At 48.1% G+C, this 26,140-nt stretch overlaps 2 protein-coding genes and 1 pseudogene across 2 annotated transcripts; 1 reads left to right on the top strand and 2 right to left on the bottom strand.

Moving 5' to 3' along the window:
* Positions 1-294: 294 nt before the first annotated feature.
* LOC130883971 (40S ribosomal protein S27-like) lies at positions 295-618 on the bottom strand (annotated as a pseudogene).
* Positions 619-3,043: 2,425 nt separating this feature from the next.
* On the bottom strand, positions 3,044-16,409 carry Cdca8 (cell division cycle associated 8). The gene is made up of 10 exons (XM_057785268.1): positions 16,140-16,409; positions 15,900-16,028; positions 13,173-13,213; positions 9,608-9,680; positions 8,714-8,796; positions 7,095-7,159; positions 6,307-6,399; positions 5,056-5,182; positions 4,307-4,393; positions 3,044-3,610 (listed from the first exon to the last, which is right to left on the bottom strand). The coding sequence occupies exons 1-10, from the start codon at positions 16,231-16,233 to the stop codon at positions 3,566-3,568; spliced, it is 837 nt and encodes a 278-aa protein (XP_057641251.1). The 5' UTR covers positions 16,234-16,409; the 3' UTR covers positions 3,044-3,565.
* A 204-nt stretch (positions 16,410-16,613) lies between these two features.
* Airim (AFG2 interacting ribosome maturation factor) lies at positions 16,614-23,514 on the top strand. Its single transcript, XM_057785270.1, is given in 5 exon segments — positions 16,614-16,882; positions 17,993-18,270; positions 20,328-20,519; positions 22,086-22,204; positions 22,333-23,514. Coding segments are annotated over 4 exon segments (666 nt in total). The 5' UTR covers positions 16,614-16,882; positions 17,993-17,995; the 3' UTR covers positions 22,413-23,514.
* The last annotated feature ends 2,626 nt before the right edge of the window (positions 23,515-26,140 follow it).

The following is a 26,140-nucleotide window of genomic DNA, read 5'->3' as shown; positions in this document are numbered from 1 at the left end:
CAGTTAAGCTGAAGTGCATGAGGCGACAGAGAAATCAGAAACCATTTGGGGTCCCAGATGAACTCAAGATGCCTACAGCATGATAAGTGTGGGCAGGGGAAATATTTTGACCAGCAGCTTTATTTAAGAAAAACCTATGGGCTGGAGAGATGGCTCAGAGGTTAAGGACACTGACTGTTCTTCCAGAGGTCCTGAGTTCAATTCCCAGCAACCACATGGTGGCTCACAACCATCTAAAATGAGATCCAGTGCCCTCTTCTGGCATAAAATCTTTTTTTTTTTTTTTTATATCCAAAATGTGTTTATTGGGATGGTTCCCACTCATCTCGAATCTGGTGCTTTTCAGTGCTGCTTCCTCCTGAAGGAGCATCCTTCTGTCAGTCTTGCTTTCCCGCCTGTAGGCTGACAGAGGTCAATGGAGCAGCCGACACACAGGACTACTGTCTGTGCATGGCTAAGACCGTGGTGATTTTATAGCATCCTGGGCACTTCACATCCATAAAGTAGGAATTGGGGCTCTGCACCAGGCGCTTTTTCTTGTGTTTCCTCTTTTCCTCCTCTGGAGAGGGATGAAGGAGATCCTTTGCGAGAGGCATGTTCTCGTAGGGAGGTCGTCACCGCCGGAAAGGCAATAAATAAAATCTTAAAAAAAAAAAAGAAAAAAGAAAAACCTAGCTGGGTGGTGGTGGCACACGCCTTTAATCCCAGGACTTGGGAGGCAGAGGTAGGAGGATCTCTGTGAGTTGGAGGCCAGCCTGGTTTACAAGAGCTAGTTCCAGGACAGGCACCAAAACCTACAGAGAAACCCTGTCTCGAAAATCAAAAAAAAAAAAAAAAACCAGCCCTAAGAAAGGGGGCTGGAGAGATGGCTCAGTGGATAAGAGCACTGGCTGCTCTTCCAGACAACCTGGGTTTGATTCCCAGCACCCACATGGTGGCTCACAACCGTCTATAACTCCAGGGAATTCAACACCCTCACACAGACACACATGCAGGCAAACACCAATACACACAATGCACATAAAATAAATAAATCTTTTTTTTTTTTTTAAAAAAAAAAAGAAAAACCTAGAACCCAGACCAAGCTTGCTCCTGGATTGTGAATATCCTCCCCAGCCCCCAGGTGGGTCTTGTACTCCAGTTTGAATTCTCTGCAGTCAGGATGAGGTTTGCCCAAACGACCTTTGCAGTTCATTTGGGGTGTGTCCATAGTGAGTCTATGCCTCCATTCTGACGGTTCTTGGCATTATAATGTCACACGAGGAATTGTAGGCATTGAGCGTGGGCTGCACACATTTGATAAGATAGTGCAGGGGTTGATCCCCCTGCCTTCAACCCTCACATTCCGGAATTAGAGGTTGGTACCGCCACGCCTAGTAAATTGTTTTACTTACTTATATTCCTTGAGTGTGTGTTACACTGACTTTTAGGTGAACAACCATCACAGTGTGTTAAAAGGTGGGCAGACTTAGAAGGTGGACACTGACAGAAATTTGCTTTGCTTTTCACTGGGGAACACCCTGAAGCTGGAAGCCCTGTGTGGAATAGGATTCCCTACTTATTCGAGATGGGCCTTTAATTACCTTGAGAGGACATTTGCTTCTGGCTTTCAAAGAACAATGCTTTGATGCCCTCTCTCACTAATGAACTACTTCACAGGGTGACCTAGTCTCAAGGCAAGACATGCAGATCTGTCCAGCAAGGGGCTCCTCAAAATCCCAGGGCCTCCGGAGGAGTCAGAGGAACTTTATTAGTTCTCTGGAGTCTTGAGGGAGGACACCACGGTGCATCTGCCCTTTCACCCTGAGCAGCTCTGGTACAAACTATCCAGAGGGATGAAGTAGGTCAGGGGAAAATGTCACCTCTGGGGCTGCTTTGAACTAGAAAGTCATGTCTCACCTCTGATTGACTAGGGTCTAGGCTGCCATGCCTTATTTCTGGGGGCTAGCAGTCTTTGTGGTATCTTCCTGTTTTAAAAAATATGTCATTCAAGGGACTGGAGAGATGACTTAGCAATTAAGAGCACTGGTTGCTCTCCCAAAGGACCAGGGTTCAATTTCCAGCACCCACACAGTGGCTCACAACTGCCTGTAATCCCGGTCTCATGGGATCTGAGGGCACTGCACACATGTGGTGCACAGACATATAACATAGGCAAAGCACTCATATGCATAAAAATAAAATCAGAAAAGCAAAAATTACTGCTAAACTAAGCCAAACACCGAGGATGCAATTTGTTTCACATCATCCAGTCCGTTTTTTCAAACACTGAGATGAGGGAACTGTCTTCCTTAGGAGGAGGGACTAGTGTGGCTGAAACACCTACTGTGTACTCTGCATTTTGTTCAACTGAGTCTATTCTGCCAGGGCTGGAAATGGAGGCCACCACAGTAGAGCTGGCTCTGGCCAGTGTGGAATTCCACTCAATCCCCGAGGGTAGGCTCGACACTGAGAGATGGAAGGGCCAGCTGGAAGCCTCAGGTGTGGTTAATCTAGGCTGTTACTTCTCTCTTCCAAATTCTACCACTGACCAGAGGCGGCTTCTCTTATAAAGTGCACACCCAGCAAGCCCAGCGATGACTCCAGTTCTTTCTCAGAGTCCTCTGCCACCAGCATCCATGCAGCATCACTGTGGAGAGCTGGAGGAAGGCAGAGCCCTGCCTGAGCCCAGGACCATGGAGTGAGCAAGAAGAATGACAATGGGTGCCCTGTCCCTCTTGGCCAAGCCCCACACTGGTTTACTGTACTGTCTTTCAGCTCATCCTCCTTAGCTCCTGAGACACAGAGGGGGGAACACAGCTGGCCTGAGCTACCACAGCCCTGGATCTTGGGGTCCCTTTTGGAGGTCAGTGCTTCTGTCCATAGGAAAGGTTTCCACACTCCTGAGAAGGCAGCTGTCCAGGGCTGCCCACTCCAGGAGCCACAGCTCCCAAACCACCTGAGTGAGTGCGGCACAGCTGGAGACAACAGACAGGCTGAGGACTGATTTAAAAACCAAAGCAAATCAACGTTTATTGAAAACAGCGATCTCTCAGTAGGACAAATCAGCTAAAATGCCACTGCTCAGAAACAACATGTATGAGAGCCCCAGCAGTAGAAAAGAAAACTTGAAACACCTCCGCCTATAGACGGCTGAAATAGCAACAGACTAACAGAGAGCGCTGTGCACCTGCACTAGCAGGGAGCACAGGACCGCTGCTCTGCATGGTCTGCCCCGCCCTGGGCACAAGTCACACAGGCCCTCTGGTAAGCGCTCCAGGACAATGTTCCAAGCAGTCTACAGACTTGGTGGGACCATGAATACAGACGGCTCAGCCACTCTGCACCAGGCACACAAAGCCTTTAACTAGGCTTGTGTTCCCTATCCAAGTAGAGGTGTGCAGCAAGACATGGAGCTGTCACACCAACACATGGCCTTTGACAAACAGAGATAGACAGAAAGCACCACTCCATGGTCAGCAGGTGAAACCCGACATCCAGCACCCCATAGGAAGAGGGGAAGAGGACAGATGTGCGTGTTCTGCCACCACAGTCCTGCTGCCACCTGTGCTGCTCTGGTGTCTTCTCATTTGCCAGTCCGTATGCTGCTGCAGATCTGGGCAAGGCGGGTCTAAAAAGGAGAGAGATCATTTCAAGACGTGCCTCGCATGCCAGTCCAGTCAGCTCTTAGTCTACCCAAGCAAGGATTGCTTTTAAAGACTGATTTATTTTTATTTTTCTGTGTGTGAATGTGTCTAGTGTCTACAGAGGCCAGCAGAGAGCACTAGATCCCCAGGAACTGGAGTTGCAGGTGGCTGTGAACTGCAATGTTTGCTGGGAGGCAACTTGGGCCCTCTGCAAGAGCAAGCACTCCTCATCACTGAGCCAGCCCTCCAGCTTCCCAGGCCTAGATCTGAGTGACTCTTCCTTCTGTTCTTTATTTGTTCTGTAAACTAAACAGAGACTAATGGGAGACTCATTTCTTAAGTGAGACAGTGAAGTAAGTACTTATGCTGGGGAATGGCTGTCACAGGCGTCTATGACACCTTAGTACTTATTTAGGATCTTAGCTCAGGGCTTGTTCCATTCCTTAGGTACACAAGATGGGCCTCCAGCAGACATGCCTGTACTCCAAGCTCCCGCCCACAGCCAACCACGGCTGACTGGGCTGTAGGCGGGCTAGTCCTCTGAGAATTTAAACCAAGACAGAAAATGGAACAGTGTCGACAGTGGAACAATCAAGAGAGCTGGGCTGTGCTCTGCTAAGTCCCACAGAGGCCAGTGTCAAGGGCAAGCTCCTCCACATGCAGACAAACCCAGGACTCACCGAGAGCTTCTTAATGTTCCCTAGGGCCTCTGGATTCAGCTGAGCAATATCAACCCTCTGCAAGTCACTGGCCAATAACCGCAAGCTCTGTATGGAGGGAGAAAGGGTCAGATGGCATGTTCTAGACTGGAAGCTCTACCAGCAGCCAGGGTACTCAAGGTCCCCTTAATAGTCTGCATGCGGTGACAGAAGACAGCTCGGATGGAGAAAAGACAGTGTAGGTGGGTGGTACCAGTGTGTTAAAGACTCGGGGACAATGGCACAGTTAATGCTATCAGCAGACCACTGGCTGGGTTACATTAGTACAATGCCACACAGACAAAACTGCAGTCAGTTGCCCTCCCCTCATGCAGGCTGGCAACTGCTCCTTGCAGCACTGAGAAGCCGGGCCAGCCTGTTTCATGATGTCTCCAGACCCCTGCTGTGCCTTCTTCTGTGCCCCCTCTAATAGCCCTTTCTGTCCACACCACAGACGGCAGCATTCCACACCCACTACCACTGAGCTGCTTCTCAAGGGTAGCAGAAGACAGCTGAGGGACAGATGGAACCCAGGGCTGGGCACGGGTCCTCCCAGCTGGGCCCTGCCCCTGGGAGAGAGCACCGGGTTCTGAGCTGAGGCGGTGTGGTGAGTAGGACCCACCCACTGAGGGGAATCTTCAGGGCCTCTGAAGCAGGTGTGGGGACACAACTAGGGAAAGAGGCTTCGCTGTGCAGCATACTGGGGCCTGGCTTCCCAGGGCGCTACTTACTGCACCACCCCCCACAGGCACAGTGAGGGAGATCTCTTTGCTGTCAGCGAGAGGGCTGCCATTGATGGAGATGTTGTAAATCTGCTCCCTGGCTGCTGGAGTGCGCAGGCCTGGGGTCTTGAAAACCCTAAAAGTTGGAAAACTCTGTGAAGGTGGCTTGGCAGACTGAATAATGACACCCTCACAACAAGCTCTTCCAACCCCATCTGGTCTCAAGCTGTAGTTTTCAAATCACACGCTTCTAAGAAGGCAAATTCTAAATTTAGGGAAAACATTTCTCAAGCTGTAATGACTAAACACAGCTGGAGAAAGGAGGCTGCAATTATCAAACATACATCCAGCAAAAGTCAACTTGTACCCATGCAAACTAAAGGCCAAAGCTCCGTACAGGTGCCCATCACCCACCCATCCACAGAACCAGAACCATACTGGTTCCTGTGCTTCTAGGGGTAGCTAAGAGCTTCCATCCCGAGGCACTCTCCAAGGTCAAAGGATGGTGATTCCAGGACATCACACTAATCCCTGAGACCATCCTCCTCTACTCAGAACTCTGATATGTATTTCTTCCAAAATGACGTTAAATAGCTGTCACTGGAAACAGTGGAGTGGGAATTAAAATGGAAAGTTGGCAGCCGGTGGTAGCACACGCCTTTAATCCCAGCAGAAGCAGGCAGATCTATGAGTTCAACGTCAGTCTGGTCTACAGAGCTAGTTCCAGGACAAACAGGGCTACACAGAAACCTTGCCTTGAACAATCAATTAATAAAAAAGTGAAAAGTCTTCCTCATCGAGATAACTCCTCCTTGCTCTGCTCCCTGAAGCTACTGCTCGGCTTCCTTATTTCTGTCTACACGAGAGCAGCAGGAGCACGCAGTACACGCAGTACACGCAGTACACACAGTACACGCAGTACACGCAGCACACACAAGCAGCCTGGAGCACAGCTCTGACTGTGAGTGTCCTCCCTTGGAGCACTCACCATCCTCACTAAGAGCTGGGATTAGCAGCGCCCGCTACCATCCTACCACCCCTTGGCCTTCACAGTAACTTTCCAAGAATACAGGGATAAGCAACTACTCAGCTTCCAAAACCATCCAACCAGAGTCAGAAGGCTAAAAGCACAGGCCTTCTAATTATGACAGACCAGTGCTCGCTCCCTCTCATCAGGGTCAGGGAGGGGCCGCTGGTGGGAAGTTCAGCCCAAAGATTCAGGAGCATCACTTATATGCCAGGGCTGCTCTCGGTACTCACCTGGAATCAAACCTAGGTGTTATGCCTGGGGTTGGTTTCACCAAAGATGGCTCCAGCCTGCTCATAGCTGGTGTCACAAAATCATGGCTTAACCTGCAGGGAAGAAACAGCAATAGGGGGGTGGGGGTGTCAAGTCAAGGTGCAAGGATGGCAGCAGCCACAGAGGCAAGTGGTCATGTCAGATGCTGCCCCGCCCCTGCCATGCTATGGGACCCTCTGAGTTGCCTGGGAGGGGAGCACTATTCCTATCTATTTACAGCCACAGAAGCTCATCACAGTAAAGAACTTCCACAAGACCACACAGAGAGGTGCAGACAGACTGAATTCAACAGCCTGTGGCAGCATGGGACTTCCCAGCAGGATGGAAGAGCCTGTGGACCATGAAAGTAACTCGTTCTCTCTGGGCAGTTGGCTAATGTGTTTGCCAGGACATGGCCTGCCCTCCTTTAGAGACAGGCAGTACAGGGCCCAATCCCTTAAGCTGTTTTCCCCTTCCCCACAAAGGGTTTACAGTGAAGTCTGCAAGACCCGTTTGAGCCCATGGAGATTCTTAACAAAGCAGGACCAGGAGGGTATATCAAGAAACTAATTTGGGGGTTGGGTAGGCAATTCTATAGTTAAGAGAACTTCCTGCTGTTCAGAGGACCCAAATTCCCAGTGCCCACATCAGGTAGCTTTAGCTGCTATCCCCTCATTCCCCAGAGCCCTCTCTGTGTGTCTACTTCTACCACACTAAATGGAGTTCTCTAACAAAAACAACCAGCACATCTGTCTCAGGGAATCATCACCTTTTGCTCCTGCTCCTTCTTTGTGTGGACTGGGTTCTCTTCTTGGATGGAGGGCATCTTTTGACCTGAAGGGACAAGCAAACAAACCTGAAGTCACACAGAACCTCGCAAAGGAGAGAAGAAAGATAAAAACAGAGGGGAAGGAGAACTGGCTTTTGAAAGGAAAACTCCACATAGGAAGAACCACTGCAGTTGAGCGCAGAGGCACAATGCTGGGAATCCCAGCACCGAAGACTGAGGCAGAAGGACAGTGAGTTCAAGGCCAACCTGGGCTACACAGTAAGACTGTCTCAAAACCCAGACCAAATTCACAAGGGCCACTGTAGAGAATTCAGTAATTACAATATGCAGCATTTTAGGACTTTGAAATAGAAGATGTGGGCTAAGATTAAAGGGAAATCTTGTATGTATACACACACACACACACACACACACACACTCAGACATGAGTGGATATGTGGAGGTGAGATGGATGCTGGGTGTTTTCCTCTAGTGCTCCTCCCCTTATTGTTTGAGAAAGGCTTGCTCATTGAACCTGGAGCTCACTAATTGGCTGGTCAGGTGGGCTTACTCCCATTACTTTCCTTAAAGTACCATTATGGCCATTACTCAGGGCACCTCATATGCCCAATCCAGGGACTCCTCTGTGTCCTCACCTTCTAGAGTCCTGGCAGTGCCTGACATAGAGTCCCATTCTCTCGGTGGCCTCTCATACATGACCCCACTGTCTCTCTTCCTGGCCATCCGTGGGAGTTTTCCCCTCTAGTGCACACCAGCAGCTCCCCACCTGCTTGCTCTCCAGCAGCCTTCCTGCCTGGATGACCCCTGGTCTAAAGACCCTGGGGTCACAGTGTCTCTTTCTCATCTCTCAAGCAGGCTGGGCTCTAGGCTGAGATCCCACCTAGCCTTGACAGCCTGAAAACTACTTAACTCAGCAGGGCAGGCAGTTGACGGTGCTCCTGAGAACCTTAACCAGCGGCTCTGCCTTCTCAGGGCTCCTCCAGTCACTGGACAGCTGTCTAGTCTAGAAAGCATTTACCACTTCTGGCTTCTTTCTTAGGCCAACCAAGCTCACTTTTTCTTTATAAACTCACCCCAGAATCATCCCCACTTTTTTGTTAATAGGCATTTACTTCAGGCTGTCCTGACTATGTCCCTTCCTTCCTTTTCCTTCTTCCATTTATTCTGAATAGTTTTGAAATGTTGACAGCTCTTACTATTGCCTAACTGACAGAATGGAAACTCAAGCTTGGTGTACTTCTTGGTATACTGGGGCACTCATTATCTGGTCTCTTCCTGATCCACAAACTTCACACTTGTGTCTCCAGTGACGAGCTCTCTGACATGTAAAGTGCGGTCTTCCAGTTGTGAACTCTGCCAGAGTAACAATGTATTCCACATTAAAAAAAATTAATCTGTACAGGTGTTGTGCCTGAATGTATGCATGTGTGCTACAAGCGTGCCTGGGGGCCGTGGAGGCCAGAAGTCAGTTCCCTTGAAACTGGAGTTACATACAGAAGTGAGCCACGACAGGCATTAGGCCCTCTGCAAGAGCAGCCAAACCATCCCTCCAGCCTTGTCCCACATCCTCTGCACTTGTGTAATCCCTGTCGGCTTACTCTTGCAGACCGAAGATTCCTATGGCTTTCTTCTTCTTCTTCTTCTTCCACTATCACTTCATCCACCCGGATCACCTTCCGCTCTGTAACAAATAGTTTTAGGGTTACTTCTGCCAGAACCTGTCTGGCTCAGGGGATTCCATAGCTCTGCCTTCCACGTAAGAGCCCCTTAAATATGAGACTTTGCTATTTCCACTGGAATCATCCATTTTAAACAACCCTAGTGCCAGGTGGTGGTGGCGCACGGCCTTTAATCCCAGCACTCGGGAGGCAGAGGCAGGCAGATCTCTGTGAATTCAAACCAGCCTGGTTTACAGAGTGAGTTCAGGACAGCTAGGGCTGTTACACAGAGAATCCTTGTCTCCAAAAACAAAAAAACAAACATCCCTGTACTCCTTGTTCTAAGATAATTACAAATACCAATGTAATAGCTAGTAGCTTTTGTCTTTATGGGGAGGCGGGTTGTGTTTTTGAGACAGGGTTTCTCTGTAGCCTTGGAGGGGCTTGGAAATGCACTCACACCAGGCATGCTGGCACATGCCTCTAATTCTAGCACTGAGGTAAGAGGCTAGCCAGTTCCAGGCCCTTTTGTGTTACGCAAAGGCTCTGAGTCAGACCACCAAAGGTCTTAGGAGATGATCAGTGGATAACGGGCTTGCCATGCACACGTGAGGAAGGGAGTTTAGACACCCAGAACTCAGGGAAAAGGCCACCTGTAACCCCAGCCCTCTGGGGTAGAGACTGGGCATGTGGCAAGCTGGCCAGCTAGACTCACTGAAGAGGCAAGCTCTGAGTTCACTAAAGTGACAAACATCCAAGGTCAGCCTCTGCCTCCACACACATGCACACACATACCATAAACATATACAAATAAAATTATACAAAAGAACTCACTTTTGACAGATTTCAAAGGTGTCTTAATAGCTTCAGCTGTTAACTTGTTTATTTCTGTGATGTCTACATCAGTCTGTGACAAAGAGCCAGAAACAATAAATTAAGGTACAAACTAATTATAAACCTACCACACAACTCAAGACCCAAGCCAAGACCTTGCCAAAAACTTGCTTTTGGCTATGTGTTCTTTCCTTGTTCTGTTTTCTTGTCTCTTGAGGAATGACAGGGTTAATTTATTGTTTCTGATTAGGATTAAAGGAAGTTTATAGATTTGGTTGTGTTCATATGTATGTATGTATGTTTATGTATGTGCGTGCATACATACACTTTTTCAGTTTTACTTGCATATTGGTGGTGTTGGTTTGTTTGAGACAGGGTCTTCCTACACAGCCAAGAGACTGGGCTCATAGTGAGTCCTTTCTTCAGGGGACACTAAAGTCCCATGAAGCATGACTGACACGGGATTGACAGACTGGTAGGGAGCGCGGAAGTCATCAGGAGAATTCTGAGGCTGTCTACGCTCAGTAGGAAACAGTTCTCTTAACAGATTAGTGATGTCTAGAATTCCTGTCAACTTTCTACCATCTCTAGTAACGGCTGGCAGGCTCTGAACTCACTACTAGTGGCAGACCATGGACATAGTGCAAGAGTTACCACTGCAGGCCTGACCGTGAGGTTGGACCTTGCTGGCTTCTGAGAACAAGGAATTCAGGATTCCTCATTCCTGCTAACAATAGCTCTCTGTGCTTAAACTTAGTGCACCTAAATATAGTTTACACGTTATTACCTGTGTTTCTCTGCTAGGCAGAGGATGCCCACGTGACTAGCTCTTGTAAAATTCTATATGGAGCCTTGAATGACCGTTTCTGCTAAGAAAACAATTCACCTACATTGAATTTAGCTCGTTCTGCATCTCCACTGGAAGGGGACACCTGGTCACTTATACCTGGCTTCCTTTGGTTTGGTTTTGTTAAGTCGGGGTCACTCTATGTAGACCTGACTGTCCTCAATATGTAGGCCAGGCTAGCCCTTATCTCCAGAGATCCACCTACTTCTGCGTCCTGAGTGCTTGGATTAAAAGTGTGTGCCACCATGTCTGCTTGGCTCCTCGTGAACTTTGACATTTGTATATTTTACCCTGCTCATTCTGCTTGGTGTTCTTGTGATAAGTCATTGTCACAAGTCTTCTTAGGGAATCACCAAATCTGTAACTGCAATGTTTGAGATGCTGAAGCAGGAGGATCAACATGTTCAAGGTAAGCCTGGACACATAGTGGTTTTGAGAGCCCCAATAAACCTAGCTAGGAACTTTGGGGCCACACTATCATTTCTCCCCTGGATTTCAAATCAAAGCTAAACCGGAATTCCTTCAATTTGGCGTGGCAGTGTTGGATCTCCCGCACTGTAGTACAAGGTTTATTTGCAGTTCTGCACATCTGACTAATCTAAAATGAGAGACATACTAGCTAATGAGCACGATTCAGCTGGAATGTTTTGAAACATTAAATCTGGGTCTCTGCAGGGGCTAAGTAAGATGAGTCATGGGATTCATTATAACGAGAGAACGTGGACTAAGGCTGCTGTACGGCTTCTGGCTCGATTCGCTTGTCTCCACCCTTCTATAGCACACATCCCCGAACACTTCAACAACTGGCTCCTAATTATCTTTAACTTCTGAAGCTAATGGACATCCGCTACTCAGTGGAGACTGAACCCTTTAGTCACTGTATCCTTTCAATCCAAGATTCCAATTTTGATGAACTCATACAAACTATGATAAACTTTCTTACAAGAACACAGTCAAGTGTGTGTGCTTACTGCTTATATATGATTTTATCATGTTTAGAGACTCTGTGAAGGCCAGTGCTGGACTAGTTTCCAACTCTGTCCAATAGAACTTTCTGGAAGGACAGAAACATTCTACTGCTGTGCTGTCAACATGGTGGCTAAGAGTAACCTGGCTGCTGGCCATCATAGATGTGACTGGTGTCTGAAGAAGAAAATCACTTTTGGTAGGAGAAGATAAGGAAAGGGCTGTGCCTGGAAGTGACTGAGTCTTCAATCTGTTTCCCAGTCTCCTAGGCTAGGGCACAGCATAATACATTTTTTTTCCCCCGAGAAAGGATTTTTCTGTGTAGTCCTGGCTGTCCTAGAACTTGCTCTGTAGACCAGGCTGGCTTCGAAGTCAGAGATTCCCCTGCCACTGCCTCCCAAATACTGGGATTGAGGACGTGCATCACCACACTCAGCTGAGTCTAAAAGAGTTAAAGAAACTTAAGCTCTAATGCTCTCCACTTCCCCAACAAACTTCAGGATAAAGGACCACAAGGAAGCTGTCAAAAAGGACCAGATTCCTCTGATGATTTGATGATTTAGGATTGACAAATTCATCCTCACTGCTTGTGTAACAGGAGAATCTTTGCTCTCCTTGGGATGTTTTCTCAGCCCCTCACAGTTTGCATCACCTTTCCCTCCAATGATCCCTATTTTTAAGTCCTTACTCTAAGCCATACCCTCCTCACTGCCCACAAACTCCATGTTAATCTGTTTATCCATATGTTTATAAACTAATCTGTTACCAGTTTATTTCATAAACTAGCATTATTCATCTTTCAGAAGGAAAAGAAAAACACAAACTTTCCTACCAGATGTCATGGCAAGGTGTTGAGGATAGGCCATGACTCCCATGCCCTTCTGCTGTGCCCCCCGCCCCCCCGTAGCTCTCAAACCCTGAGTGAGGGTGTATGGAGGTAGAGGTATGACTGACCGACTGTTGGCCATTGGCCATCAGCTGACTTTTAGCCCTTCCTTCCACAGGAGGAGCTCTGAGCTCCAATCTGAGGCAAACAGAACCCCACCCAGTGCTGTCTGAGGATTTTCTGTATATCGCTTCATTGACACAAACTTGGGAAGGTTGAACAGTGCTTGTTGTGACTAGCAAAGGAATCTCACCATTGTAACCACAGAGCTGCACAGCTTAAAAGGCCAAATATTCCGATATAATAGTCTTATTTCTGTAGCTTTATGACATTTTAAGGGGTTAGGGAGAAGGGACTGGAGAGGTCGGCAAGAGGATCATGAGTTCTAGGCCAGTCTGGGTGAGACTGTTTCAGGAAATCAAAATGCAAAGAAAATGGAATAGTATTCGCATATAATGTAAACAAGTGCTATATATTTCAAACTCTCTCTAAACAAATCAAAACACTTAACACCAGGTAAATACTATATAGACAGTTGCTATGCTGTGGACTTAGAGTAAGTATGTACATATTCAGTGTGGATGCAATCTATTTTTTTTTAATATTTCTGACCCATGGTTGGTTGCAACCCAAGATGAGGAAGTTAGAGATGCAGGGGGCAGGGGTGGCACACAGAACACTCATTTTTAAGGATTGATATCTATTTGGACTCCATGTATGCAGTATCTTGACACAACTATATTTTTTCAGTTGACACAAACGATGTCCCGAGGAAACCTTTTCTACAGTACACATCCAATAGCTGGATTTTTATGACAGGTTAAACTTACAAACTAACCAACTCAAAAACAATATGGTTCACTTACTGTTGCTGCTTCCTCCAGGGCCTGTTTGTTTCCTCCAAGGGCTTGAAAAAGAACATCATATTTAGTTACTATTGGGTCTGAATGATGAATTGTCTTTCCCAGCACTGTCCAAATCTTCCTCAAACTGATCGGTAAAGCCTTGGGCCTAGCACTGCCTTTCACAATCTTTCTTCCAGTTTGACCCTCACTGCTGTAGTTATTCTCCATCTGTGTCCCCAGAGTTCCTGTTGTCCCCAAATGTGCAGCTGTCCCCACGACCCAGTGCTTTGATACAAAGCACTCCTTCTGCTCAGTACTTCTCTGTACCCTACAAATTTCTACTCATTCTTTTATTTATTTATTTATTTATTTATTTATTTATTTATTTATTTATTATGTATACAATATTCTGTCTGTGTGTATGCCTGCAGGCCAGAAGAGGGCACCAGACCTCATTACAGATGGTTGCGAGCCACCATGTGGTTGCTGGGAATTGAACTCAGGACCTTTGGAAGAGCAGGCAGTGCTCTTAACCGCTGAGCCATCTCTCCAGCCCTCTACTCATTCTTTAAAGCTCAGCTCAAATTCCGCACTCAAACCGTTAATTTTTCTACTCTAATAGACTGCTTCAAAGTGTAAGCACATGCGTACATAGCATAGCAAGCACTCAAAGCTGCTGAAGCTATTCGGTTGTCTGCTCCTGCCTGAACTGGATTCCAGAGATGATGTCCTTCAGTCCTGGTAAGAACCTGGCACAGTAAATGTCAGACTAAAAAGATCTTTGTTAGATCCAGATGTAGAATGAGAACTTAGGTTAGCTCCTCTAATTAGAAAGCCTCCTGTGTCCTTCCTATGTATAAAGTGAAGATCTTGGGCCTTATAAACAGAATGTGCCAGGGGTCCAAATAGACTCTGCCTCTAAATATGTGAGCCTGAGTAAAGCCTCTCTCTGTATCCTAACCTTATCATGCTAAAACTGGTCTACTGTATGGCATGTGGCACACGCCTTGAATACCAGAACTCGGGAGTCAGAGGCAGGTAGATCTCAAGTGTGTTCAAGGCCACTTTGGTCTACCTAAGAGAAGTCCATGAAAGCCAAGGCCACAAAGGGACCCTGTCTCAAAAACAAAACCCATGCTGGGCGGTGGTGGCGCACGCCTTTAGTCCCAGCACTTGGGAGGCAGAGGCAGGCGGATCTCTGTGAGTTCGAGACCAGCCTGGTCTACAAGAGCTAGTTCTAGGACAGGCTCCAAAACCACAGAGAAACTCTGTCTCGAAAAACCAAAAAACAAACAAACAAACAAACAAAAAAAAACAAAACCCAAACTGGCTTGCTATTATGATTAATTTGTACTTACTGGTTACTACTCCCATCTTTTTTTGTAGTATTTAAAATTCTAATTCTATATAATCCCCAACCCCACCCCCGAGACAGTTTTTCTCTGTAGCCCTGGCTGTCCCGGAGCTTACTCTGTAGACCAGGCATATGCCACCATCACCCAGCTCTATATGGATTTTTAAAAGACCCTTCTCCACTAACCTATAAGCTTCTAGTGTGGAGACAGTGTCTGCTTTATTTCTTACTGCATCTTTAGTACCCAGTATAGTGACTAATGTTTAACTTTGTAGAAATGAACGAGCACATGGGTTAATACGGTGTATCAGAAGAATCATGGCTCCTGTGAGTAAAAAAAACACGCACTTCCACCCAGGAAGAAAGAGACACACCGGCAGCTATCGGTGGTGAGGAAAAGGGAGCGAGTGACAGCCACCTAATGGATGAGAGAGAACAATGCTTCCACGTTGCACTGAAGTCTAACAAGTGTGGGAATGGGGTGGGATTTTTCTCTGGTCAGAAAACCACCCGTCTTTGCAGTTCACAAGTGATTTGCTCATTTTTAAACTGGCGATTTCCATACGAAAGAGCTGTTTGAGGATACTGTCCTAATTGAGCTTTGACAAAAATCAAATCATTTTTTTCTCAATTTATTCATTCATTTTCAAAAGTCTGCGTATACACAAGTATTTCCTGATGTGTGAAAATTATGTGAAATTGACATTCTGTGTGCCCAGAAATAAAATTCATCATGACTCCTTTGGAACTATAACAGAAATCCAGTTCCAGAAATCTACAATATTTGTTACCTGGTCTATTAAGAGAAAAGGTTTGCCTACCCATGGGCTGGATGACAGTCCCGGGTGAGACTGAGCAATAGGGTGGATTTAGATCACAACCCCTCCTCCCCTAAATATGGGTGTGTCTCCCCAACCCTCTCCTTGGACAGAGAGAGAGAGAGACAGAGAGGATGCTGTGCCTTGGCCTTGCAACTCTCTCCCTCCTCCGTAAGGCCTAGTGCCCCCCGTTCTTGCCTATTGGCAGGTAGGCTAGCTTAGACTAGGTCAGTGTGCAACACTCTCCCTCAACCCCTGAGAGCCTCCGGACTTGAAGGCGCTGCGCTGTCTCTTCTCTCCCTTAAGGCCCCCATCATCCTACCGACCTCTGACATATGTCTGCTAATGCTTTCCCACTCGGCTGTGAACGTGAGGCGCGCTATCCTAATAAGAATGTTCATCTGATGGGTACTTCAAGTCAGCTCCCTTTCTAGGGCCCTGCCATTCGATTATAAGTCATGACAGCCGGCAATTTTCCACGGGTGGTTATGGTAGGCTTCATTAAGAACGAGTTGCTGCAGAAAGCTTTCAAGACAAGCACTAGTTGGCCACCGGGAAGATGTTAGCCGCTCTTACCAAAGTAGTCGAGCCAGTTCATCTCGCGCAGAGCCTTGGGGAGTCGAAGGATCTCGATGTTGTATAAGTTTTCCACCTCCTTGAGAAGGTTCTGTCTGTCGGACTCGATCTGCTTGGTTCGAACTAGCACTGCAAAGAGGTCAAAGCCGACGGATTCCCGTTGTCAGCAAGAGGGCAAAGCCGTAGCCACCGCGCCCCAACCCGCCCGAAATTCGCGAGGGCCGCGAATCCGCTCCTTACCCTCGCGGTCGAAGTCCTTCAGGAAGGAGGCGAGCTTGCGGCTCCGCAGCGCGTTGGTCTTGGAGCGGCGGCTGCAGCCCTTCCTGGGAGCCATGGCGCCGGGGTGAGGGCTGCGTCGAGCGAAGGACCGAGCAGCCGGGTTCGGCGGCTGAGACGGGGAAAGGGGACGTGCGCGAAGCGGCGGGAGTTCAGTCGCTGGAGGCTGGAAACTGCGGACGCGTACCTGCAAGACCCGAAACACAGACGCAGGAAATCTCGCAGCTCCTCCACTAACCGCCACCCAATTTAAACTCAACGAATACAGGATGGCCAATAACAAGTCACTGTCTTGGGACGCTTCTCACAACGCCCAATCACAACAAAGCTCCTTCTCCGTCCCTCCACCAATTCTCATAGAGGACTTCAATGCCCAGAAGTCATTGCGGCCTACGCCTTCTTTTCGCGACTTCCGAATCGCACTAAGTGGAATTAGACTGTAGGGTTTGCGTTTGAGCATGTGCAGACAGTGCTAAAAGCAGTGTGGCTCTTGGCGTCCACTCAGTTTTGACTAGCCAGGATTTAGGTTTTCCTGTTGGTTTAGGGACACGGCTGGCACGACAAGCTCAAAGAGAGGCGACGAGACACTGGCTCCAGACGCACGGCTTCGAGGAGAGCCAGGCTCCAGGGGACTCGCAGTCTAAGGCGGAAGATTTCACTGTCCTGAAGAAACCTCTTCTGAAGACTTCCAGGACCCTCTTCCTGAGGTGAGAAGCAAGAGTCCTTCCACAGAGAGAGCTGGTAAGAGGACCCCAGACTCTCCACTCTTGAGTCTCAGCGGTGACAAGACAGAGACACAGCTTCACCCTCCCACCCTTAGCAGCGTGTGGTGCTCCCCAGAACTTTTAGGGACTGCAGCTCAGTCGGTGACTTTGACAATAAAAAGGATTCAGGTCTAGCCAGTTCAGTCTCTCTCTCTCTCCTCTCTCTCTCTCTCTCTCTCTCTCTCTCTCTCTCTCTCTCTCTCTCTCTCTCTCTCTCTCACACACACACACACACACACACACACACACACACACTTGAGTAGGAACTCACCGTGTAACACTGGCTGACTGGCTGGCCTGGAACTCTCTTTGTAGACCAGGTTGCCTCGAACTCAGAGATCTGCCTATCTCTTGTCTCCTCAGTGCTAGGATTAAAGGTGCATGCCACAATGTCCAGCCTAAAGTTCTTTTTAATACAGGGTTAAGAGAGAGGTACCTAGAGAGAAAATAAAAGACACTTGCCAGCAGTTCAAAGAATCTCAGAAAGCAAGACATAGCCAAGTGGGTGTGGGCTTCTAAGGGAGAGTCAATCATTGATTGTTAACGTTAATCATGTATACTAACTTTGGTGGCTTTTAAGATGCATGTCAAGAAGGTTTCTTTAAAAAAAGAAAAAGAAACACCTGTTATTCCCTTCTCTGTCTTCTCTTTGATAAGAGAAGGAAGGGAGGTGGCTTCTGAGATGCCTTGGACGATATTATAAGCTAAAAGGTGAAACCAGGAGCTGCTATGGTTATACCAGGGGTACCTTCCTTTCCCTGGAGCGGGATTTCTAGAAGATTGAAGGTTTACACCTGGCGGGGAGGAAGGCCTTAAGCAACTGGTAATTGTGCTGCTGAAATTCTCACTTTGTTGTTGACCAGAGCCACCAACCAGCTTCCAGGATGGGAGCCCATGTTCTTTTCCACGTCCCCCAACACCTCCCTACCTTTCTGCATTGCCTTAGGACTATTTGAAGACCAAAAGCTGGCCTTCTTATGAGGTCAGATGTGACTCACCCTTGACCCAGGCCCTCCCCTTCTGGTACCCTGACTCTTGGTTTTGTCTTCCCAGAAGATGGCTCAAGACCAGTCCTTGCTGGCCATGCAGGAGATCCTGAGGAAGTGCTTCCCCGTGGTGGAGCAGCAGCAGGGCCTATGGCAGAGCACTCTGCAGGACTGCTCGCCCCTTCTCTCCTCTCTCAGCAACCTGGCAGAGCAGCTCCAGGCTGCCCAGAACGTGCGCTTCGAGGATGTGCCTGCCCTTCATCCCTTCCCGGACTTACAGGAGCGGCTGAGGCGCAAGCAACTGGAAGCTGGCGACATTGCCCTGGACAAGCTAGCTGACAGGCTGTAAGAGACTCCATGGCCCCCTTTTCTTGGCGGAAAGATCTTAATGCTTCATGGCATCCCAGCCCCATGGGAGGTACAAAAGTTACAAAAGCAGGGTGGGAGTGGTCATTCAGGGGAGTCACTTTGAAGGATCGTTGAGTTTAAGGCCAACCTAAGCTACATTATAGACCTTGTCTCAAAAAAAAAAAAAAAAAAAAGAAAGAAAGAAAAGAAAGAAAAAGAAAAGCAGGTCAGGCACATGTCTTTAGTCTGAGCAGTCAGGAGGCAGAGGCAAGCCAGATCGCTGAGTTCGAGATCAGGGCTCACAGAGAAACCCTGTCTCAAAAATAAATGAATAAAATAAAAATAAGTAGCCGGGCGGTGGTGGTGCACGCCTTTAATCCCAGCACTCAGGAGGCAGAGGCAGGTGGATCTCTGTGAGTTCGAGGCCAGCCTGGTCTACAAGAGCTAGTTCCAGGACAGGAACCAAAAGCTACGGAGAAACCCTGTCTCGAAAATCCAAAATAAAGGCTAGGCGGTGGTGGCGCACGCCTTTAATCCCAGCACTTGGGAGGCAGAGGCAGGCAGATCTCTGTGAGTTCGAGACCAGCCTGGTCTACAAGAGCTAGTTCCAGGACAGGCTCCAAAACCACAGAGAAACCCTGTCTCGAAAAAAAAAAAAAAAAAAAAAACCAAAGAAAATCCAAAATAAATAAATAAATAAAATAAAAATAAGTAATCCTAAACAAACTAAATAAACAAAAGAAATTAGAAAAGCAGAAAGGAGGGGACTGGAGAGAGTGTAGCCTTCTTCTGTAGTTGACTTTGGTATATTTTAGGGCTAGTAAGTGCCAGAACTAAGGGTTCTATGTGCATTACCTTATACACCTCTGGGCTAACCCTGTTCGTACTTTCCGTCAAATTAATTGTTCTGATCACACAGCCAGTGAGGAACAGAGCTGGGATTCTGAAGTGTGCCTGCCACTCTAGCTGGGGCTTTTCAGCACCACCCGGTTCTGCACACAGATGTATAGCTGACACAGATGGATACATGTATAGCTGAAATAGCCCCCCCCCAAGCATAGCACAAATGTTACACTGATACTTTGTTTTCTGTTTATTGCTGTTGGTCACCGTCTATAAGCTAGGCTCATAGACTTGTGGGTTTTGGATTGTTTCTTGTTTTTTTTATACTGTAAATCTGTCGGGCTTTTTAGGGCCAGAGATCTGGGCTAGGGAATGCTTTGTCCTTTGAGAAGTTACAGCCTTTGTCTTGGTGATGGATCCTGGGAGTCTGCCTTAGCCTCGTAAACTAAGCAGCTGGTGGTACACAATTTTCATCCCAGCACCCTTTCTTTTTTCCCTCTTTTTGGGTCCTTGTGTCCTGTCTACCCCCACCTCCCAAACCCGCCTAGACCTAGACGGAAAGTAGTCCTGACTGTCCTGGAACTTGCTCTGTAGACCAGGCTGGCCTCAAACTAACAGAGATCCCCCTGCTTCTGCCTCCCCAGTGCTGGGATTAAAGGCATTTGATGCCACCACCACTGCCTCTTTGTACACATGGTCGAATTTACCTTTCTAATGACCATTCACTGATACACTGACTCTGTGTTTGCTGTATATGTCGTCCTGTTCTGTGGAGACACAGTGAGCAAAGGAGACTTTATGCACAGGGGAAAGAACTCACTTTCCGCAGCAGTCTGTGCACTCCAGCCCACATTGTCATTCAAGAACTGTCCAAACGAGGGCAGTCAAGATGGTTCTCTGGGTGAAGGTACTTGCTATGCTAACCTGATGACCTGCGTTCAGTACCTTGAGTCCACAGAAAGGTGAGATGGATACCGCACAGTAGTTCCCAGACCTCCACACATGTGCCGTGGCATGTGTACACCCTTCCCCCATGCTTAATTAAAAAGAATTTGCAAAGTGGCACTGGGGTGTGGTTCAATGGTAGCCCACTTCTCCGCGTGTCTGAGGGTTTGGGCGCACTCTAAGATCCTCCAGAGCCAGTAGTGGGTAGATAAGCCTTACCTCCTCCCTCTTCTGTGACACTGCCTGACATCCCATTTTCCCCACAGAGCCACCCTCCTCAGGGTTCGCGACACCGTCAGCAGCCATGTGGAGCGGGTGTTTCAGACCTACGAGCAGCACTCGGCTGCGCTTGACATGGATGCTGTCCTGCAGCCCTCAGTTGTGAGCCCCTCTGTGGCTGACATGTTGGAGTGGCTGCAAGACATCGACAGACATTATCGAAGCTCATATCCTTGAGTGTGGTCCAGGCCGCCCAGAGCTGCTCCTAGAAGCCTTTGCTGGCTCGGGTTGCACAAGGTCAGCAGGCTGTACAGTTTGCTGCAGTTTTCTGTCAGTGCTCAGACTTAGCTGCTTCCTGCATTTGGGTTTTTATAGGCATTCCTTACAGTTCACCTGCTAGGACCTGCTGTGAGTGTTGAGGGGCAGGCGTGAGAGAGGGCAAGTATATAGTGTCCGATGACGAGTGCTAGGATTAGAGCAGAAACGGCTGGTAGGAAGGTGGGGCTGGGATTGGTTCGTTTGTTTTAGTTTTCAAGACAGCGTTTCTCTGTGTAGTCCTGGCTGTCCTGGCCTCTGTCTCAGAGATCTGCCTGCTTCTGCCTCCCGAGTGCTAGGATTAGAGGTGTGTTCAGCCCGGCTTGGGGTTGTGGTTTTAACAGTGTCAGGGCAGACACCCGGGAGGCAGTGATGGTTATGACATTTAAGCCAAGATTTGAAGAGTGAAGGAATGAGCCATGTGAGTATGTGGGAGTGGAATGGTCCAGGCAGAGGGTACATTGAGTGGAAAGGGCTGGGTGGGAGCATGCGTGGCGTATGTAGGAAATAGCCGTGAGGCCTGTGTATTGAGGGCAGGGTATGAGGATAGTGATGGGGGGCGGGGCTTGGTTTTTGAGAAGGATCTTGAAGGTTTTGGCTATTATTCTGAGATGAACGTTCTGAGACGGTTTTAAGCAGAATAGTGTGGCTAAGGCCATGCTGACCAGCATTCATGTAGAGGTCAGAGGATAATTTGGCAGAATTGGTTCTCCCCTTCCACCATGTGACTCCCCGGATGAAGTTCTGGTCATCAGATTTGAGCAAACACTTTTACCCAGTGAGCCATCTTGCCAGCCCCAGGACACAGACTCTTAATCCTGTATCCTCTTCCGACAGATTCTCTCTTTGAGCTGCCTGTGGTTAAGGACCAGACTGTCATCTTCAGGAGATCTAGTTGTGTTCATCTGGAGGTTGTCAGCTCTTCTGTTACCGCTGGGGAAGGCTCAGAATCCCCGCCTTGTCCTCCATTGCTGCCTTTCTTCTGGCTCAAGTCACCTTTCAACCACCTTTTACTGTAGCCGCGCGCCAGGACACCATAGTTCCTCTGCGCCGTGCTTTTGTTTCTGTTTCTGCCCGTGGTGTGTCCATCTGAACTGCCACTGAGGTGTTTTTGTTTTCACTACATTTTGGGTTCTCTGTTTGGCCCTGACTATGCTGGAACTAGCTCTGTAGACCAGGCTGGCCTTGAACTCTGTTCCTGAGTACTAGAGTAAGGCATGGGCCACTACAGCTGACCAGAACTGCCACTGAGTTCTATCTTTCAGGTCACTTTGCTTTCCTGTCTGGTCCATCCTCAGCCTGTGACATCTGGGTCCTCTTAGTAGCATCAGGTTGTGCTAGTACAGGTGCTAGTACAGGTGCACGGTAAGCCCCGCCCACCTGGGAAGGTGTACCAATGGCTGTGCCGCCACTCTAGCTTTCTACACTTCTCCCCAACAGGTTTCCTTTTCTATTTTTTATTTTTTGAGTCATCCTTAACTTCTGGGAAGGTACCTGAAGAGAAAGTACCTCCTCTCCTCCATCCACTGGGGAGACTTGGCCGGCATCCAAGCACTGCCTAAGGCCTGGGACCAAATTTCAGAAGACGAATGCCAAAGCTTTGTGCCAGGTACTGGTTTCCATTAGCTCCCATGCTGCCTTCCTTTCCCTGCGGCTTGCCTCTGTGGGGATGTTAGAGGCCCCTGCTGTGCTTCGGGGCCTTAAACCTGATGTCGTGTACCCCGTTCCCTGTTCTAGATATCTTGGTGAGCGTCTCCTTCTTCCTGGAGGAGCCAGGAAGCTGCACAGTGACTGGAGATGTGGAGCCCCGCAGCTGAAGGCTGCTGTTGCCGCCCTCGGCTATCTCGAAGTGAGCATCAGCACTGCTGCCCGACGCTCCAAAATACCAGTGCCGACGGTAGAGGTGCCTACGGCTTCTCCGTGCTAGGCCACACCAAGGGCCCATGACCACTGTACTGCAGCTCTGGGAAGTGGATGGGGCAGAGGGAAAGGAAAGGCAGCGCTGATAAACAGTGTCCATCTCCATCGTTAGGCTTGAAGCGGCAAGCAAGGAAAGAACCAGGAGATGAAGATCCATGGCTGCCTCTGCCTCTGTGTCTGCTGAAGTACTTTAGTTGGCTCAGGTCCTGGTTATGTGTATCTGAGTCCTCAGTGGTTTAAATCTGAGTGGGTCTGGGAGTGCAGGGCAGTAGCAGTGTGTGTGTGGCACATGAAGACCTGGATTCAATCTCTTGCACACCCAAAGAAGGGAGGAACTGAAGGAAAGGGAGCATTTAAAATGTAGCTCATCAAGCCAATTTTCATTTCCAAAACTGGCCACCAGGGGGAGACGGTGCAACATGAGCAGTTCTGAATGCTTTGTCCTTGAGAGGTCCCTGTTGCTGTTAAAAGTAGCTGAGGGCCAGAACTATCCCACCCGCCCCTAGAGAGGCGATCTCTGTGATTTTGAGATCATCCTGGAGTACATATAGCTCCAGACCAACCAAGGCTACATACCGAGACTCTGTCTCAGAAAAGGGAAAGAAATACGTTAGCTGAGAATAGTGACTCCCCAGATGCCAGGCTGGAGGCTCAGGTGACCTTTCATTGGCTACATTCTTCTGGGTTTGGAGTGACTGGCCAGGTAGGAGAATACACAGCTGTGATTGTTAGTTTTAATTGTTTGTTTGACACATATAGTCACCTGAGAAAGGAGTCTCAATGAGGAATGTTCTAGATTTCAGGATTTTCTTAATTGAGGTGAGAAGAGCCATCTGAATGTGGGTGGCATCATTTCATGAGCTGGGCCCTAGATCACATGAGAGAGAGAGCAGGCTGAGCGCCATTGCTCTTGACCGTGGGTATCGTGACCAGCTGCTTCAGGTGCCTGCCACCTTGACTTCCCGCAGCAATGTACTGTCCCCTCAGATTACGAGCCTAATAAACCTTTCTCCTTTCAGTTGTATGTGTCAGTGTGTTTATCGTAGTGTCTAGGGCTCCCTAAAGGAACAGCTGATGGAATGGAAGAATATATGGAGAGACTGGGGCTAGAGTGAGGGCAGTAAGCCTAAAGCAAAAGCTGCTTCTTCCCTATGCGTTTATGTGGACAGAAAGTGTGGTTCAGCCTTGGGATGGGTCTCCCTGCCTCAAATGATCCAGATTTAGGGTGGGTCTTCCCACCCCTAATGATCCAGTCAAGAAAACCCCTCCCAGGCATGGCCAGTTGCTTGGGTGTTAGTTGATTCCAGCTGTGGCCAAGATTAGCCATCACACACAGTGACAGGAAGTAATCTTAGAGGCAGCCTTGAGTCATAGGTCAGAGCCTCAGTCACCCTCTGTGCAGTGGCCTCTTGCTTTGGGGTTCCAGCTTCCCTCTTGTAGAAGGCAAGGCTGGCATGCACAGGACCGGACACAGAGCGTGGGCACATATAAAAAAGTGGCTTTGTCTTACTACATGTTTTTGTATTTAATTAAAGGGAAAATAGAAAAGAAAACAGAAAAGTATAATGCAAAACCCACCCTAGATATTTTGATCTATACCCTTCACTGCTCTTAGCAAATTTAAAAACAAAAACCCTGACACAGACTCATTCTTGTGCCTTTGTGGATAGTGGGACATCTGCAAATGAGCCAGCAAATCTGTACCAGACAGACTATCCGGCGTTTGTGAATGTGTTACTATCTTGTTTTATGCATGTTTGTGCATGTTTGTGTCTACGCATGCATGTTTGTGTATGGGTGTGTGTGAAGACTTTAGGTGTCCTCCTCAGGAACACCATCCTTCTTTGAGACAGTCTCTCATTGGCCTTGAGCTTACCTACTAAACTGTGTGGCCTGGCCAGTGAGCCAGGGATCCTCCTCTCTCTGTCTCCCCAGGACTGGGATTACAAACTAGCCACAATGCCTAACGATCTTCCTCAGCCTCTCAAATATCAGGGCTACAGTTGTGTGCCACCATGCTCACCATTAGCGTGGAGTCTTATGCTGGGCCCTGGGCATAGAGCTGGAAGAAAGTTACAGGAAGTATTACAGTTCCGGCAGGCCTGGGGCCAGCTGAGGCCAGAAGAGGGCAGGAGGTCCCTGGAGTCCTAGATGGTTTGTCAGCCACCGTGTGAAGTGAATGTGCTGTGGGAGAATGCTCCTGTACACTGTAAAGATTTGCCGCTTGTAGTGCTTTAATAAAACACTTATTAGCCGGTAGCCAGGCAGGAAGTATAGGCAGGGAGACCAGACTAAGAATTCTGGGAAGAGGAAAGGCAGAGAGTCAGTCACCAGCCGGACACAGGAAGCAAGATGAGAATGCCTTACTGAGAAAAAGTACCAAGCCACAGGACTAAACGTAGATAAGAATTATGGGTTAATTAAATAGTATGAGCTAGTTAATAATAAGCCTGAGCTAATAGATCAAACAGTTTATAATTAACATATGCCTCTGTGTTTCTTTGGGACTGGGCAGGACAGAAATTTCCATCTACATGAATGTGTTTCTTTAAGAGCAGCTAGGGCTATCAATCACTGATCTCTGCAGCCCCAGGCCTGACAGTTTTGAACTGGTGTTTCTCAAACTTAAATGTGCATATAAATGACCAATATCTTGTTAACATTTAGACTCTTGCTCTTTACTATGTAAGGGCCCAGGAGTCTGTTTCTGATGAGGGCTCAGGTGATGTTAGTGCTGATGGTCCAGGAGTTGTAGAGAGTTTGATTCAGATGGCAATAAAGTGACTGAAGGGTTACAGTTGACTTCAACTGGGAGAAAAGAGGCACTGACCGCTGTGGGGACTACTTCATGGTGACAGTGACATCCGAGTTAGCCTTGGAAGGAATTTGACTTGGAGCTGGATGAGGGAGAGGGGAGCAGGGCAACCCATGGGGGCAATTCAAAGAAAAGCAGCCTTGGCCTGAGGGTGGAGTTTGGTGAAAGTCTGTTATGTGCCTGGTACCATGCTTGTTATATTTACCTCCAGAGCCTGGCATGTTAATAAAATTCAGAACATCGACTATGTAGATAGAGTTCATGGGATGGGATGACAAGGCTGCATCTGTGAGGGACCAGACTGTGAAGACTCTTGAGTTTGTATTTGTGCCGGCTGAACAGACAAGAGACCCGAGTCTTCTCAGCACTCACATTAAAGCCAGGTGCAGTGAGATGCGCTTATAATCTCAGTTCTGGAGAGCAAGACAGACCCTCTGGGGCGTGTTTGACACCGTGAGCTTCAGGTTCATGGGGAGATCCTATCTCAAAAGACAAAGGGAGCATAGAACAATAGAAGTAGACACTTGGCAGCTCTCTCTGGCCTCCATGTGCATCTGTATAACACACATGCACACGAGTTTGTGCTTTGTGCTATAGACAGGAACTGTAGTGTGTGTGTGTAGTTGTGTGCTATATAGCCTTTGAAGGACCCCATTCTATCTGAGGGTGGCCCCATAACATGGTATCGCTAGTGACTTCCCAGGCATCTTTGCTGAAATACACAACAGAACCACTAAAGCACATCTCTCAGAATGTACCTGTATTATTAAGTAACAGTTATAAATGTTTTATGTTTACATAATAAAGCTC

This window comes from Chionomys nivalis, chromosome 11 (genome assembly GCF_950005125.1).
Source record: "Chionomys nivalis chromosome 11, mChiNiv1.1, whole genome shotgun sequence".
Lineage (NCBI taxonomy): Eukaryota > Metazoa > Chordata > Mammalia > Rodentia > Cricetidae > Chionomys > Chionomys nivalis.
This window is presented reverse-complemented; position numbering and strand designations above follow the sequence as displayed.

Excerpts from the sequence above, each read along its gene's own strand:
- Cdca8 (XM_057785268.1), bottom strand. The coding sequence starts at position 16,233 with ATGGCTCCCAGGAAGGGCTGCAGCCGCCGCTCCAAGACCAACGCGCTG. Across the intron at positions 9,681-13,172 it reads CCCTGGAGGAAGCAGCAACA|ACTGATGTAGACATCACAGA; the intron begins GTAAGTGAACCA and ends TCTTTGTCACAG. Across the intron at positions 5,183-6,306 it reads ACACCTAGGTTTGATTCCAG|GGTTTTCAAGACCCCAGGCC; the intron begins GTGAGTACCGAG and ends TCCAACTTTTAG.